Genomic DNA, 16,775 nt, shown 5'->3' on the forward strand with positions numbered 1-16,775 from the left:
GAAGGGGGCTTCGCTGTCAGAAGCTTTTTCAACTACACACAACTAGGGATGGGCGGATCGACCCTAAAAGTATCCATACTTCCGATACTGATGTTGTATCGAAAATATCGATCCTCACATAAAAATATCGATTCTAAATAATTTATTTATTTATTTTAACTAGGGGTATTTTTATTTGGTTATCACGAACAATAATCATAAGCTTCAAATTGAAATAAAATGGATTAGGCTATATTAGCAAATACGTATGCAGGATGGGAACTGTTTCTTCTTCCACTCATCTTAACATTCATTAATGCTGAAAGACACAAGCAGACAAGCGCTTGTGACGTCACAAGACTCGTTCAAACAAGAGGGATCAGTGTCTTGTAGAGGTAATGATTGATCATCAGAGAAACAGCTTCTGGTGTGTAGACTAGTGCATATATACGTCGTATGCCATCCTTTGCGTATGCCCACATGGAATAACTGATGACACGTGTGGCCGCCAGAACAACAAACTTTTGACCCAGAACTTTTTCAATCTAATAACGTGATGCCGCAGCACCATTGAGTGAATTGTGTTTTATTATTATTATTTTTCTAAATGTACAGAGACTCTCTCTAAACACGCACGGTTCTTTTAAAAACAATTTTTGCCCTTTACTGTTGTCTGTGGTGCCTTTTTCTCGTGATATCAAATAATTTATATTTCTAAGTAGGAAAACAATTTCACTCTACAAAGAAAAGCACATAATATTACACAAATAAATAAAAAAAAACACAAATGTTTATGTTGGCTATATATGGTAATACAAGATAAAGTGTTAACGTGAATATTACTACACTCATATTAATGCTTAACAGTTTATTGCATATTATTAATTAATTTATTAGTTGAATAATAATCAAGTATTAACAATTTTCATAGTAGCATAATAAAAGGAACAATAATGGCTTCTATTAATTTAAATACATATTTAACATAAAGTTACTATACCATTGAACCCATTGATTTACTACAATAATATTGTAGTAGTAACCATGGTTAATTGTGTGGTAACTATGGTTTAATTAAATACCATGGTTAAACTATAGTTACTGTAGTGAAATTGTTAATTTTTGTAAGGGTAAACAAAACAGAAGTCTAATCATTTTTGAAAAGAAAATAAGTGGTATCGCCCATCCCTAACACAACGCTCACAGTGATGTCATCAAGTTGACCCACGTGAAACACAGTCGGAGTATATCCATCCACAGATCCATTCAGGTGCATTAGCGGAGGTTGTAACTGTGCGTGGCTATTTGATGCTTTTTTCTTCACAAAACGTTGTGCTCCAGATGCGTCATTAAACTTGAAGTGAACCGCAGTGCCAATGCTTCCTGAACTGTGGGTGGCAAACCATACAGTTTGTTTTTTTTATCGAGAACCGTTACACCCCTTATACATATATACACTCATGATGCTGGTGGCATGTGACACTTGATTCTCAAGAGGGGCCAGTTGCTGTCCTTTCTCTGCCTGTATTACTTAAGTCCTTTTAGCTTGCACTGAAACAGTGAACACTGAATAAATCGTATCACACAACTGAAATCCTTTACACAATTTGCTGTTGGATCGCTGCATCTATTTAGCATTTTGACTTTAAAGACTTGGGAAGTAAACTTGCAATGCACCAATGTAGAATTTAATTCAAATGTAATTCATATATGAATTAACTTGCCAGTTAAAAAGGTAAAATATGCATAGATCATTAGAAAATCCACACAAAGCATAATATGCTATCTGGCTAAAAATACGTTAGCTTTCCTGGATCAGATGACTGGTGTTTTGTCTACTGAAAAATATTTGTAAAGTTGTATTTTCAATGTTTCGCCTGAATAAGCAACATCAATTTATACAACAGTACAACCCATTGAGCAGACTGAAACTCATTTTCATTTCCATTAAAAAGAACTATTGCGCTACTCTGATAAATATGCTCACCAATGTGTTGTGCATCCCTACTTATCATCCCCCAGAGCCCACCCACACACATTTGTATGTCAGCTTCTCCTGCATGTCTCCATTAAAGCACCTCTACCCTGTCCGTCTTCCCCACTGATTGCTTGAGTCAAGCCCTGCCACTGCTTTCACTCTTCTTCATATTCTGCCCTCTTTCAGCTCTGTTGTTTGCTCTTTCACTTCTCTGTCATTTTATTCCATCTCTAGACTGTCCCCCCATTGCTGCTTTGTTGTATATGGTGTGAAAGGCTGCTATCAGAGACTGGTTTGATGAGCATTAGCAGGGCTGGGATGTCGCGCTGAATGAGGCCGCTTTTATCAGCTGAGAGAGCTGCTTCCTTTAGCAAACATGTATGTTTCCTCCTCCCCATCCCCTCACGCTAATTACACTCTTATCGCCCCTCTCTTGCCCGGTTCTAACACTCACCCATCTAGGTGGGGCCGTTTTGGAATGGAACTTCTTTTTCTCGCCCTTACGAAAAGTCTGTCTGAGTCCTCTGTTTCTTTTTTGTCTTTCTTTCTCTATTCTGTCCTTTTCTTCATTCAGTCTCTTTGCCAGTCCATTCTTTCTCTGAAATGTTGTTGTTTTGAGTTGCACCTTCTGCATAGTTCTACTCTGTAGGTTGACTTGATCAAATCATTTCTGTCGAATCCATACAGGTTGGAAGCTGGCATACATTCTTTTATTGTGTTTTTATCAGTTTTATATGATTTATTGATTTATAATGATTTTAATCATGTGACCTAATCCCTCTTTTCCTTTCCCCTCCTTGATTCTCTTTATCTCTCCTTTTGTGACTCCCAGATCAAATCTCAGCCCTTCAGTGTGAAGCAGGTACAAACATTTAATCCCTTGTCTTGCTCATATTGTTTTCTAATGTTTTTTAAGCCTCCCTCACACTTGGACTTGCCTCACTTCAAAACATGGAACAAGATGGACAGCTAGTTTTGTCATTGTGATAATTCAGTTTAAGTGCACTGTCTTTGCTTTTTCTTTTTGAATTTGAGAGCAGAATTGTTAGAAAGTCATTACAAAAGGATGACTGTATATTCTCTGAAAGTTGTTGTATTTATTCATGGAATAGTTGACTCATAAATGAAGATTCTGTCATCTTGTACTGACCATCATTTCATTCTTCTGTGAAATGCAATAAGTGTATTTTTGAAGTATATCTGCCCACCCTTTTCAAAGTGAATATGAATAAATGCTGTCGAGCTCCATAAAAGCAAAAAAAAAAGCTTTTTGTGAAGAACATAATAAATAATTCAAGCCATTATTCACTAATAATCTTGCCCTCTGCTGTAGCTCTTAAAGGTGCTGTAAGAATGTTTTTCATGGGAAGGTATGAAAAACATTTCCTACTCCCTGAAATACATTAATGCATAAAGTGTCATTAGATATCTCATTGTATTTTAGTTGCAGCAAATTATGGAGACTTAATGGCAATTTTATGCCATGTTGCTCATAACAGTTGACAGTTTAGGGCACTATTTTGCTGCTATTGTTTTTGACAACAATAAAACTCTTTTCGTATCTTTAGAGTGCAGGGTTTTGGAAAGAGGGGGTGTGGCTAATCCAACGGCTCAGCTTGTGTAAATTCCAGAATGGCTAAAATCGCTTACAGCACATTTAAATCATATCATGCACCAGTGACGTCAAACATAATTGGTTTTCCTGAATCTCATGAACAGACCTCATTGACATTAAACTTCTAATGGTGTCATATTTGATTTGAGAGTTATAATTATTGTGTTCTATTGAAGAAAAATAAGAATACGTGTTTGGCACGACATGAAGATAAATTGTGATAAAATGTAAATGTTTTGGTTAACTGTTTCTTTAACAGGCTCCACGTGATTGGCTGTTTTCTTTTGCTCTTAACTTTTGGTTAACCAGGAAACTTGTTAATTAACAGAATTTTAGTTTAAGGTTTGGTGAATGCTCTCCTAACATCGCGACTCAATGCTTGTCACTTCCTGTGTAGATACTGTGTTCGACACTCATACAGGCCATAGTTTAAAAAGACTGTGACCTAATGAACATTGGTGGAGAAATTCAAAGTTTTGTAATGATGCTCTATATCCATGACATCAACAGACATGCATTGTTTCTTCACCCATGGCTGCTCAAAATATCTTATCTTTGGTTACATTGAATTTTGGTTACTTTGTTTTATGAAGAGCATGCTGCAGATAAAGCATGGCTGCTGTGCCTTCTTGAGTTGCACTGCTTTTGTTAGGCATTGCTTTATTTTTCTGATGCCTTGCTATTCCAGAATGCATTATATACTAAAGGAATAAGTAACTAGTTATTGCTTTTGTTCATCATAGGTCTCTGGTTCTGGGGTTTCTAGTGGGCCTCAAGTCCTCCTCAGTTCCCTGAGCATTGAGGGTGTGTGTGAGAAACTCAAACAGATCCAGGGCCTGGACTCTAGCATGCTGGATGAGTACATCAGCACAATCAAAAAGGTGTGTATTTGAGAAGTGTACTAAAATGTGCATTAGGGGGTATTTTCAAGTAGTTTCTTAGCTATAACTATCCAATCATGAATGTTTGTTTAAATGACTCATTCGAGGTGGATAACGATGTGATAACTCGATGCCCTCCAAAGATTCAAACATGACGCATTTAAAGCTTGGAAGCACAAAGATGACAAAGAAAATGTGGCACAGAACAGCTGTTGCCTTTTGTATCGCAATCTTCAAAGCAATTTTAGCCACCTCATATTTTTAGCTTTCATGAGCCAAGTCAAATACAGCTAAATTTTATTTTCATCAAATAATTGCACTCTGTTATATATGCATATAGCACTAGAATACTTGATCGGATTTATATATGTTTTTTAGAGACGCATGCAATCGAAAAGCAATCTGATCATTCAAGACACGTGAAGTGACTGATCACAAATAGGCCTTTAAAATGCATGGAGTATGTTCAAAGTTGGCATGTGAAAATGATACACAAATATCTACTGGATGCTCTGTTGAAGACAGTGTGTGGTAAACTTGTGCATCCATGTAAATACCCATTCATCTACTTGAAAAGTCTAGCTTTATCAGTTCCATGTAGTGCATACAGAGGTTTCACAATAAGGGCTTTCTTTCCAATGGACAACATCTGAAGGATGAAGTGGCATTCCTGATGTCTCCATTAAACATCCAATAGTCAACCTTCCAGCTGTGCTGCATTAGCCTGTATACTTAATCATCTCAGTTGTTGTAAAAGTAAGGTTTGTTTTACTCCAAACCTGTATATAGGAGCAGTAAATAATGTATGCTCCGATCAGATTGATAAAGAGTTTATTATTGAACTTTTAAATGATGTATGTTTGTGTACCATTGTCAAATTATGTCTCCCTAAATCCAGGCCAATGTGATCGGTCGGGTTCTGTCTCAATGCAACATCGATGAGCTCAAGAAGGAAATGAACATGAACTTTGGAGATTGGCATCTCTTCAGAGCAATGGTAAGATGTCAGCCAACTTGACGTAAAAGATTGTTTTTAGTCCCAACAGTCTTTATTGTGTCATCTATTGGTGGTTTGTACTGTTTAAAGGTTGAATAATCTCTCTATAGCGAAAGAGGCTAGACGGGGTTGAAATAAGGAACACATGTAGCTGTGTTGATCAGATTTCCATTTGCGCTTATACAAACGAATGTTGTGTTGCCAGCAAGCAGGCAGCCATCTGGTACAAGATGGCAGCTTTCTGGATGAAGGAGGCTTATTGTCAGTGGGAGCTCGGTGTCCACTTGAATATCTGAATAGCTTTAAGTTTACAAAAAAGTAGCATTCTTCAGGCTGAAAACAAGTCCAAATGGAACGACTTGGGGCTAGTTGTGATGGCGTGCCTCAAAGGTTTCACAGAGTACTTCTGTCATTCACATAGATGCTTAGGGCATGGGATTTATTTTTCCTTTTGATCCTAAAACTGATAATTCTATCATCTTATTAAAGAAATATTGCATGTACAATGGAATCTATAGAGCAACGGTTATATGCTTGTCCCATTGACTTCCATTGTAAGTGCATAACAGTAAACTCTGTTGTTTTTATTTGTTTTTATAAACTGAGGTACAATTCAAATACGTTCTGTGCTAATTGACAACATGCCACCAACATGCTGTCAATAGAATGTAACTTGCATTTAATACAGTATATTATACAGCTTCACAATGTTACTCTTTGCTAAATCTCCTACATTTGACAATTCTGTATTTTTTTTACAATCTGGAAAATGTACAGAAACTCTCCTCCAGTTATTCCTATACTCAGTGCTTAAATCATATCGTTTGTCACCGTCATAGCTGCTTAGAACAAAAACTAAAATTTACATAGAAGAGATCGCGTTTTGGTGTCTTGTCTGGTTAGGACTAAGTATTTGTTCTTTTTAACCATTTAACCATTTTATTTGTGCTATAATGTAGGTTTTAGAGCAACGTCATATGGAGAACCAGCTGTTGCATGATGAATCTGGAGCATGCAGTGAGCAGGGTAGCAGCGTGATGACTCAACATGAGCCTCATAGACCTTCTCAAGCACCACAAGACATCAACCCAGAAAACTTCACGTATAGCCTCAACCTGAGCTTTGAAGAGCTCAGCAGTGTGGGGCTGGAGGAGTCCGCCAGACAACACAATGCCCAATGTCTGGTGCGTGCTACTACTGTGCACACAAATACATTCAGCTGGACACGTCAACACTGAAGTACAGTGTATAAATAAACACAGGTGCACCGCATGCGAAGAACATAATTACATACAAAGAGGCAAACACAAACATGTCCATGCATGAAAACAAATAAAATAAACAGCATTTTTTGTTGTGCTTTTTTTACATTTACATTTTCTTCGCCATTGCATTTTTGGTCCTAGCTTCTGCTTTCTTAGTAGTCTTTCATCAGTATGAAAATAGCGTGTGGTTTACTGGGTGAGAAACAGTTTTTTCTGACCTGGATGGGCAGAGGAAGTAAGGAGCTGACCACACACACTAGAGGTGCTCTCTATGACAGAGATAGTTATTCCTGCACTCAGCTGTTAACACTTGGCTGGTTTCACTGCACATTGCTACACACAAACAAGAGTTTATAATTGTTCAGATTAGCATAATGAATGTTGGTGTTGAAGATCATCTGAAAATGTTCATTAAAAGAAATAGTCAACTCAAAAATGTAAATGCATTTGTGGCATAATATTGATTAACCCAAAAAATTATTTTGACTCCTCCCTCGTTTTTCTAAACAATCGCTGTTACAGTGAGACATTTGGATTGGAAGTGAATGGAACACATTTTTAATATTGGATTTAACTTTATACAGATAAGGTTAATGACATGAAACAAATTTTACATCATATGGCGATAGTTTTTAAATTGAGTGTATTTTAATGCTTACAGACTGGCCCCATTCACATCTATTGAATGTGCCTTACTGCAGTGTTTCCCAACCTTTTTTTTAGACAGGAAAACGGCACACTTTTTACGACTACAAATTCTATGGCACACCACTATTCCACATAGGCTAACCATCGTCAATATTTATCATTTTCAAGAATGTGTCCATGTTTTCTGTCTGTCTTAGTAGCGTTTACTTGAAACGCTGTATGAGGTCACAAGTGGCAAGAGCGCTAAATGTGTAATGAAAAATATTCATATTTGTAGATTTCTTCTTGCAATGCCAAAACAAATTACAGGGATGCAAACTCATGAGGGGCGAAAAAAAAAAAAAGTCACTGGTCCACAAATTTTTTTTGGGGGGATATGTTTTTTCAATAATAAGCTAAAAGCACCAATCCCAGCTAGTTTAGTGATTCAAGTTCATTCAAGTTTACAATTGTGCAGAATTAGCTGCAAAATAAAGAGTATTTTGGTGAGTTTTGCTTCTGTTTCACAAATTTGTTCAATTTTATTAGCTGATTAGTTCAGTGAGCCCTATCTGGAAATGTCTCTAGGTGATGACAAATAAGTGTCTTATGTGCTATGAATGAGTCAGTGAATCATTTTTAGTCATTCACGACCGAAATCTACCAAGAGACTTTATAGAGTTATAAAGCACAAAGAACAACACAGATCTATAGTCTTCCTTCAGTCTGAGCATTATTTTTCATCCAAAAAGACAACAATAATAATCTAAAAATAGTGAGTTTCAATAGCGCCCATACCGTCTCCTTTATCAAAACTTGCATGGCTACAAATCGACTGACTTAATTAGAAGAATTAATCACATGACAAGATTTGCAGAAAGTGTCACAGAGGGGCGATTTTATCAGTTTGCCACGTAAACAAGCGGGAGGTGTGCACAATAAAACATTGAAAACGTATTTGGAATAGATAAAAAAAAAGCTTGCAGTTGCTTTGATAACAGAGTAATAAAATGACTTGTTATGTTTAGGTTTAAGCATTTTCTTGGTGAATTTAAAGGAGTCCAATAACTGGGGTCTCTGATATTCATAAATGATAAGGTGATATTTAATTAAAAGAAATTATGAGGCATTCAATGTCTCCACAAATTTGGACAGTTCTTATATATTTCTTGTTGTGTAGTACTCTCAAAGACATTATTTGTGAAGCAAAAACCTGTGTGTGAAAAACACTTTGGTGTAAAGTCACTTCATAGACTTCAATGTATTCTGCAGCTCTGACGCGAGTCATGATTTTGGATCCCTGAAATTATAATTTTTTTCATGCATTTATTTAATTTGTGGAATTTGATAATTTTCCACGGCACACCTGACAATCTTTCACAGCACACTAGTTGGGAAACACTGCCTTACTGTAACCACGATTTATATATATATATATATATATATATATAATATTATTATTTTTTTTTTTAAATAAGCGGGGATGAGAATTATTTTTGTGGTAATCAAAATGATTCCACAAATGCGGTCCATTGAGCTTAACTTGAACTGAACCAGGAACATTACTTTAAACCCTATATTATAATTTTTTTCATAGAAAACAAAAGGAATAACTTATTACAAGTCTTCTGAAGCCATATAGCTTTGTGTGAGTAACAAAATTACATTTAAAGGAATAGTTCACCCAAAAATGAAAATATAGTCAGTATTTAGCCACAAAGAGCTATCTTATGGTTTCAGAATATTTGGAATACAGCACATAGTCACACTTTTATGTACTATAAACTGTCTCATTTATAGTAATACTGTCTTTATTAATTGACCCAATCTTATCATTTAGGCCAACAATCACATGATGGCCAGTATTTCCAGCCTGAACTCTCAGGAATCTTCCAATGACATCTGTTTGCTGACTGATAAACAACAGGCTGAATATCGCAACGCCTACCAGGAGTACATCACCCACATGGCCCAGCTGGAACTCTCTGTTCCTGGAGGAGAGAGTTCTGCTAAAGCCCCGACCAACCAGTTCCTCCAACCCAATTCTGAAGACAAGTCTATGGAGAATGAGCACAAGGGATGCAAACCTTTGACAAAAAAAGGCTCTAAACCTGGAGACAGTGTGACCGATTTCTCCTTAACACCAGATGGTGGCCTCCTAGATCCCATCACGGAGGAGGATGAGAAGTCGACGGCAGGATCTGCCAGTAAAATCCCACTCAGACGCAAACCCAAAGGCCAGGGACCGAGTTACCACAGTGTGCCCAGCGATGAAGAGGAGACAGGGGACGAGGAGACTGATGCCACCCCACTGCTGAGGGAGGAAGACTGTGCTACTGAGCAAGATTTTGGTCTCTTAGCCAAGAGGAAAAGCTTCATTTCAGACATTATGCTGGACAAGAAATCATCTGACTCTGATGTGAGGTCCAGCAGGAGCTCATCTGATCGCTCACTACAAGCTGAAGAGATTGATCCAGCTCAGGAGAAAGAGGAGAAGTCCATTGAGAAGAAAAAGGAGGAGACCCATCTGATTGAGCTAGTTCTTGAGAGTCCGGTAAAGAAGCGAGTCCTACCACATAGGATGAGTAACCTGCAAGAGGAGGCTGTGGCCCGGATGTCCATCTGTTCTGATGCTCCGTCTGAGAGCAGCCTTCTGACCAGCAGCCCAGAGGAGAGCTGGCCTGCTTCAGCTGTGAACAACCTCAACTGCTCACCTGATAATGCAACACTCAACAACATTAACAACAGCAGCCAGCAGTCTGTCCTGCAGCAGGAGAAACCCATCTCCACTGACTCCCCATTACTCATTATAGGGCCCGGCTCCAGCACCGAGACCACACCGCTGCCCAACCAGAACCTGCGTGGAATCCACTTGAAGAGAGCAGCATCGACCGCGGCTGCAATCGATGCTTCTGAGGAACGAGAAAGTGTTCTGTAAGAACCAAATGCAAAGGTATAGTTCAGCCCAAAAGGAAAATTCTGTAATCATTTACTCACCCTAATGCTGTTCCAAAACCATATGAATGCCTTTTTATTTTTTTATTTTTTTTCTCAGCCTTCACTTTCTTTGCAGGCTAACATTCTGCCTAATACCTATTGCAGTTTGGAACAACATGAGTGTGAGTAAATGATGACAGAATTGTCATTTTTGGGTGAACTATCCCTTTAAATCAATGTAAAGCAGTCTAATGAGTGGCAAACTTGTGCATTATAGTTGTGTGGAGAGTCTGCATTCATTCAACTTTTTAAAACACTATTAGATTCGAAAACTTGGATTAGATTCTTTGAAGACTTTACTGATCAGTTCAAAATCATAATAAATGTGCTCTTAGTCAGAGCAGTAGTGCAGAAGTAGCATGTGTGCTCTTGCGAAATTACAGCTCATTAGAGTCCAGACTGCGTCAACTCCCGAACATATTTTCAGCTCTCCTCACCCTTCATTTTCCTGTCTAATAAAACACATCGGTCCAAGAAAGTGCTCCTAAATTGACTGGAGTAGGGAAAAAGGAATAGACATGTTGTAGCTCTTGTTTGAGTAGTGTTAAAGGGATAGTTCACCCAAAAATGAAAATTCTCTTATCATTTACTCACCGTCATGCTATCCCAGATATGTATGACTTTCTTTCTTCTGATGAACACAAACAAAGATTTTTAGAAGAATATTTCAGCTCTGTAGGTCCATACAATGTGTGGGCCCCAAAAAGCATATAAACGCCACATAAAAGTAATCCACACGTCCCAAGTGGTTTAATCCATGTCTTCAGAAGCGATATGATAGGTGTGGGTAAGAAACAGATCAATATTTAGGTCCGTTTTTACCATATATTCTCCTCACTACCCAGTATGTGGCGATATGCACAAAGAATGCAAATCGCAAAAAAACAAAAGAAGAATGTGAAAGTGAAAGTGGAGATTGATCTTTTTCTCACCCACACTTATCACATTGCATCTGAAGACATGGATTAAACCAATGGAGTCTTATGGATTACTTTTATACTGCTTTTGTCCTTTTGGAGCTTCAACATTTTCGTCACCATTCACTTGCATTGTGTGGACCTAAAAAGCTGAAATATTCTTCTAAAAATCTTTGTTTTTGTTCAGAAGAAAAAGTCATACATCACTGGTATGGCATGAGAGTGAATAAATGATGAGAGAATATGCATTTTTGGGTGAACTATCCCTTTAAAATATGTCGCAATGAACAGTTTGTGAAGCCGTTCGTAGTTTCTGATTTGTTAGAGCAAATGTTATTTCATGCTGCTTTAGCAACATTAAAGATGTAGTGTAGTTCCTTATTATCATCATTTAGTAGAGTGGGGATTTAACCACACATAGAGTTGGTGTTTTTGCTGTGATCGGTATTATAAAAGCTGTTACATATTTGTAATTGAATTGACCGGTTCATTTTGGTCATACCTCTAGTTTGTGTTTCAGCTTTAAAGTGTTTGGTTAAAACGAGTGAATCTGTTTGTGCACATCACCATTACATTAAGAGAAGGGCAAGAAATAACAGTGGTTTCTGTGAGGCATATTTTGCATGTATGCCAAGTCAAGTGACATTTCCTCAAACAGTTTTGTCCTATTTTCTCGTAGTAGGCTAATAAATCTGCTTTCTAAATACACTGCGGTCTGATTGTCATTATATTAAAATATATAGAGTAAAACAGGGCTAAAGGTCCCCCCCAGGTTAAAAGGCACTTCTGATTATATTTTCTCCCAAAACAACATAAACTACCACAGTGCTTTTCATACCACCGGTTTGTCAGTGTACACTGCCAAATATTCCTGATCCATGAGATCCTTGCATGCAATGTATAAAAAAAAAAATAAATATATATATATATATATATATATATATATATATATATATATATATATATATATATATATACAGTATATATTTATTTATTTTTACATTTTGATTATTTATATAGCTAATGAGATGAAATGAACCCTAATTAAATATTGATAATTTTCAATTTTGTTCAAGCTGTTTAAATAATAATTAAAAAAATGTAATAACTGTCCGATAAATGAAAAACACAGTGTTTTTCTTAAGTGGGGTGAATAGATTTATGATAAATGTTCAAAGTGGGCTCACATTGACTGATTCAATCGTCATGGAGATTAATTAGTTTATAGATGTTATGAAAAATCAAATGTGATTGAAATTTGAATGTTTAGCCCTTGCTGAAGTGATTATTTTGAATAAGCATTTTCTCAATGTATTTCTCAAAAAAGCATCTTGCAGTCTCAAAAGTATTTTCCTAAGTTTATAAATATTGCCCTATAATTTTTATTACTTTATTTGAATGAATTTAAATCAAAACGACCTTCCATTATTATTTATTTTCACACTAATCATGTTGCTTCATCAATATTCAATAAAAATTTTAATTTCAATCTTGATACATTTTGATCAGGAAAAAAAAAAACACATTTTCCTTAAGATGTGCCTTTAGCTCCATTGTACCCTACATTGAATTACATTTAACTGAAATATATCAAACATGTATGGGAAAATCTCCTCACTAAATTGTAGTTTTATTACTTTTTTAAAACAGATACTTCACTAGTGAGGTGGGCAAGATACTTATTTTCAAAACATCCAAGTGAGTTTTATTATTTTGACGAGATTTGTATTAAGTGTCAGTCGAAGTGTTGGCATTTTCTGCAGAATGAATTCAATTGAAGTGACAAAAGGCTCATTGGTAATATTTATTTTCAGAGTTGAGGTAAAGCCGCCGGCAGGTGGCGCACTCTTCACATCAAGAACAGCATTGAAGGTGTTGAGGACTTGCGACCTTTTCAGTTGAATACACTTCACAGGAATGTCCGACAGGAAATAAAAAGGACATTTGCTGTTTAGCTTTTCTGTTTTGTTGTGCGTCTGTAGACAGTTAGTACGCTGTATTACATCTACGCTAATGTACGTTTTGACTGCTGTCACAAATGCATTGTTTTCTTAAAATGCTAATCTTAAAAATGCGATTTAACTCTTACATTTGATGTTTGATAGGCTATACTAATATTAAGAATTTGTACTTAACGCGCTGCCCACGACAAATGTGGCGGTAAAATAGTTTTTCATCCGGGTGTCTGATTTATGCCGTTGGGCTCATAATGGCACTTACAGAACTGCTTTTATGCTACAGTTCAAAAGTTCAGCCTGTAAAATGTCCTTCCAGACACCTTATGTAGCCTAATGTTTTGAAAGAGGTTAATCGGAACAAAATTGCTTGGAGAGGCCTAATATCTGCAAACACCGATATTAAAACAACAGCAGTCATCTCTATATTGAGAACTGGAATAAATGCCTTTTTGCACAGCCATATGGCAATATAAAAGATGCATTCATTCAGGATCTTGACTAGAATTTGCAAATATGCCAGATGGGTCAAGGGCCAATCCCAGCTAACAATTGTTGTTTCCCAGAACGTTCTGGGAACGTTAGTTTTTGGTTATAAAAATAACCACCAGAGAACGTTCTGTGTAGGTTCTTGTTCGGTTGCCACACAAAAAACCACCCTGCATTGTTCTGGGAACATTAGTTTATGGTTACAGAAAAAAATAAAAATTCCTAGAACTTTAAGAATTGGTTTCCCAAAACAATTTTAATAACCAAATGCTAATGTAAGGGGAACTTTCTGCATTTACTGGGATGACATCCTTAAAAGGATATTCCAGGCAAATCCAATACACTGTACAATATAGAGTAGATTTGCCAACAAAAGTATAGATTAACATTTTACACCATAACAGACCAGTGTCAAATAAAGCATTTGATTTATTTTGTATAAAAAAAAAAAAAAGTATGATTTACAATATTACTTTTATAAAAAGTCTCAGCATACAGCATAACACTTTGCAGATACTGACAGTCCAATTTCTGCAACTATACAAGATACAACTCTGAGAGTTCACAAGGTTTCATCATGTCATTTTCAAACGTCCAGTCCTTCATGTGCCAAAAGAATTGACAAAAACAGGTCTAAACTTTGTACAGTAACTAACCATGTCTTCTTCCATTCACACGGTCTTCACAAAACAAAAAAGTCAGACTGCTCGTTGCAGAGAAAAGGTTCCTTGTGAGCATTTTCATTTGTTTCCCTCGTGTTTTCAGGGAATATAGTGCTGCTTCTCCACTTGAAGAAGGGACCAAATAAGTATTTTTAGAAGATAAATAACCAAAGTCCAAACTTATTTACACATCACATGGATTGTCCTTTGGGAAGCAAAACAAGTCTCTGGATTAATTTACAGTAAAGAAGAAGAAGAAAAAAGAACCTCCAGACCGAGAACAGAAATTGGAGGAAAAGTTGGTTCCCAGGTCCTGTGTTGTTGTGTCTCAACCAAACACCTGCAAAAGATTGAGAAAGAGGCGCATTAAGAGAATGCAAACAGGGCAGAGATCCGGACAGTCTGGCGCCAGAGAGGAAGCCGCAGTTTGAACATTTAACCAAAACACTCAGAGACCGAGCAAAACCCCTGATCTCCAGATGCACACGAGCACAACTTCTGCCTTCTTTCATTCCACCTCTGATGACGCTTATTACATACTTTCACCAACTTATGTGACATAATGAGGATTCTGAATCTATTTATGATTAGTTATTAAGAGTTAAAACATCGTTTACAACAGTGAAGCATTTACTGCATATAATAAAGCAGTGTGTTAAGGGCATTTACCTGTTTAACGGTAAAGTGTCCTGCTGTCCTCTGTAATCAAGTCTGCTTGCAACTCTGGCGTCTAAAAAGGAAAAATGCATTTATTTGCGCTGTCAATAAATCAATACATTAGATACAATAGCATTACAGTCACCTTTATGCAAAGAGAATGGCTTAAAGTAAATAGTCTTTGTGACGCATTCTTTTTGCCGTGTTTTTAAGTTCCATTTTTTCCAGACACGACACATAAATCACCGATTTACCTGTAACGAGAGGATGCTGATGTCTGTGTTGAGAGTTGTCAGGGGGGTTCTGGATGTCTCCTGCCCTCCTCGCGGGTGATGGAGACTGGTGATCGCCGAATTCGAGTCAAGTGCGATCTGCAGGTCCAGGATATAATCAATGACATGCTGCAGGATTTCCATTTTGCTCACGTTCTTGTTCTGCGGGATACTGGGCACCAGTTCCTTCAGTTTGGAGTAGCAGTCGTTCATGTTGTACAGCAGGCTGAGAGGATCATCCACCGGGGTCTTGCTCCGTGAGATTCCCAGACTGTGCTCCGTCACGTTCGCGTTATTTTTCCGGAAAGACCTCACTGGACTTATTGCCTTCATGTTGATACCTGTTTACAATGGTACGTTTTTTCGTTGAAAGAATCGCTTATTTGTTCGAGAGTTCCTCTTTCACTGGTCTGTTGAAGCAAACGCAGTGGATGTGGGAGCTGTCATCGTTGTATATATACCCAGCTGGGTGGGTTGTTCACGCGCTGGTTTGTATCGCGTTGATTGGTGCGAAGGGACGCGTCGATCATCTCTTTCGAGGCACGCCATTGGTCGCTGGAATGGGGGAACAAGACCCGCCCATTTCTTCCGCGTTCTTAACCAGTGAAAGCGGCTGTTTGGGGTGGCGCTGACTGCCTTCAGCTTCCAAAGATAATTTCTCAAATCAGTGTACCTGTTTCCGATCAAGAGAATTAGTAACTTGCCAGCACAGGGGTTGTTTTCACGCTTTAATCGATTTCTATTTAATGCAGCTATCAAAATGTATCTCAACAAAATTGGTGTGGCCTCGTGCGCTTGATGCTCAATGTTATACTGCAGGCTACATTTTCTATACAGCAGGAGTATTTTAATAGATACGATGTAGACGGGGTATTTTATGCGTGTGTGTGTGTTAATATCTAATATATTTATATAAATATGTAATGCAGCAAGTAAAATCTACCAACAATATTAAGTTGCCTCTGTTAAGTTGGAGACAACCATTATTTAGCTGTTCTTTATCTATACAGTTTTGTCATTGAAATTGATGTAGCTACCAACATCACACAATTTGGCTTACACAGAGTGCACCACAATCTTTATACCTCTTCTGTCATTACATTCCCTTGCTTCTGTATATAACCTATTTGGATTTGTATAATGTACATAAGTGTATGTGTATATATATATATATATATATATATATATATATATATATATATATTAGTCCTATTGTGTATTTCTATAAATACTTTATTTTCTATTAACTTTTTATTTAATTCTATTTTTTTATTATTATTAACTGTTGTATTGTTTGTGCACTGGGAGCTTCTGTCACCAAGACAAATTCCTTGTGTGTGTGTGAACATAGTTGGCAATAAAGTGATTCTGATTCTAAAACTCAGACAGGTTTGTATGATATGCAGTTGGTGGTGCGGTCTTAATGTTTATGTTGGTTTAAACACATCATGAACGCCTGAGATTAGGCAAGCAGTCTTTAGGCC

General features: G+C 37.1%; 2 protein-coding genes across 5 annotated transcripts in view; one reads left to right on the top strand and one right to left on the bottom strand.

Moving 5' to 3' along the window:
* Window positions 1–11,958, top strand: part of kidins220a (kinase D-interacting substrate 220a) — an 83,961-nt gene extending 72,003 nt beyond the window's left edge. For all 4 annotated transcript variants that reach the window (XM_052145511.1, XM_052145513.1, XM_052145514.1 and 1 more), the window contains 5 exons: window positions 2,790–2,819; window positions 4,316–4,453; window positions 5,352–5,450; window positions 6,410–6,634; window positions 9,183–11,958. In XM_052145511.1, coding sequence (XP_052001471.1) covers window positions 2,790–2,819; window positions 4,316–4,453; window positions 5,352–5,450; window positions 6,410–6,634; window positions 9,183–10,280 — 1,590 coding nt within the window. In that variant the 3' untranslated portion in view covers window positions 10,281–11,958. The remainder of the gene's footprint in view (window positions 1–2,789; window positions 2,820–4,315; window positions 4,454–5,351; window positions 5,451–6,409; window positions 6,635–9,182) is intronic.
* Window positions 11,959–13,837: 1,879 nt separating this feature from the next.
* Window positions 13,838–16,296, bottom strand: id2a (inhibitor of DNA binding 2a). The gene is made up of 3 exons (XM_052146142.1): window positions 15,274–16,296; window positions 15,032–15,092; window positions 13,838–14,702 (listed from the first exon to the last, which is right to left on the bottom strand). Exons 1-2 carry the CDS (start codon window positions 15,622–15,624, stop codon window positions 15,036–15,038), a joined length of 408 nt encoding a protein of 135 aa, XP_052002102.1. The 5' UTR covers window positions 15,625–16,296; the 3' UTR covers window positions 13,838–14,702; window positions 15,032–15,035.
* Window positions 16,297–16,775: the final 479 nt, after the last annotated feature.

Source organism: Xyrauchen texanus, chromosome 16 (genome assembly GCF_025860055.1).
Source record: "Xyrauchen texanus isolate HMW12.3.18 chromosome 16, RBS_HiC_50CHRs, whole genome shotgun sequence".
NCBI classification, from domain to species: Eukaryota; Metazoa; Chordata; class Actinopteri; order Cypriniformes; family Catostomidae; genus Xyrauchen; species Xyrauchen texanus.

Coding starts and splice junctions, on each gene's coding strand:
- id2a (XM_052146142.1), bottom strand. CDS start 15,624: ATGAAGGCAATAAGTCCAGTGAGGTCTTTCCGGAAAAATAACGCGAAC. Junction 15,093..15,273: donor TCAGCATCCTCTCGTTACAG/GTAAATCGGTGA, acceptor TTTCCTTTTTAG/ACGCCAGAGTTGCAAGCAGA.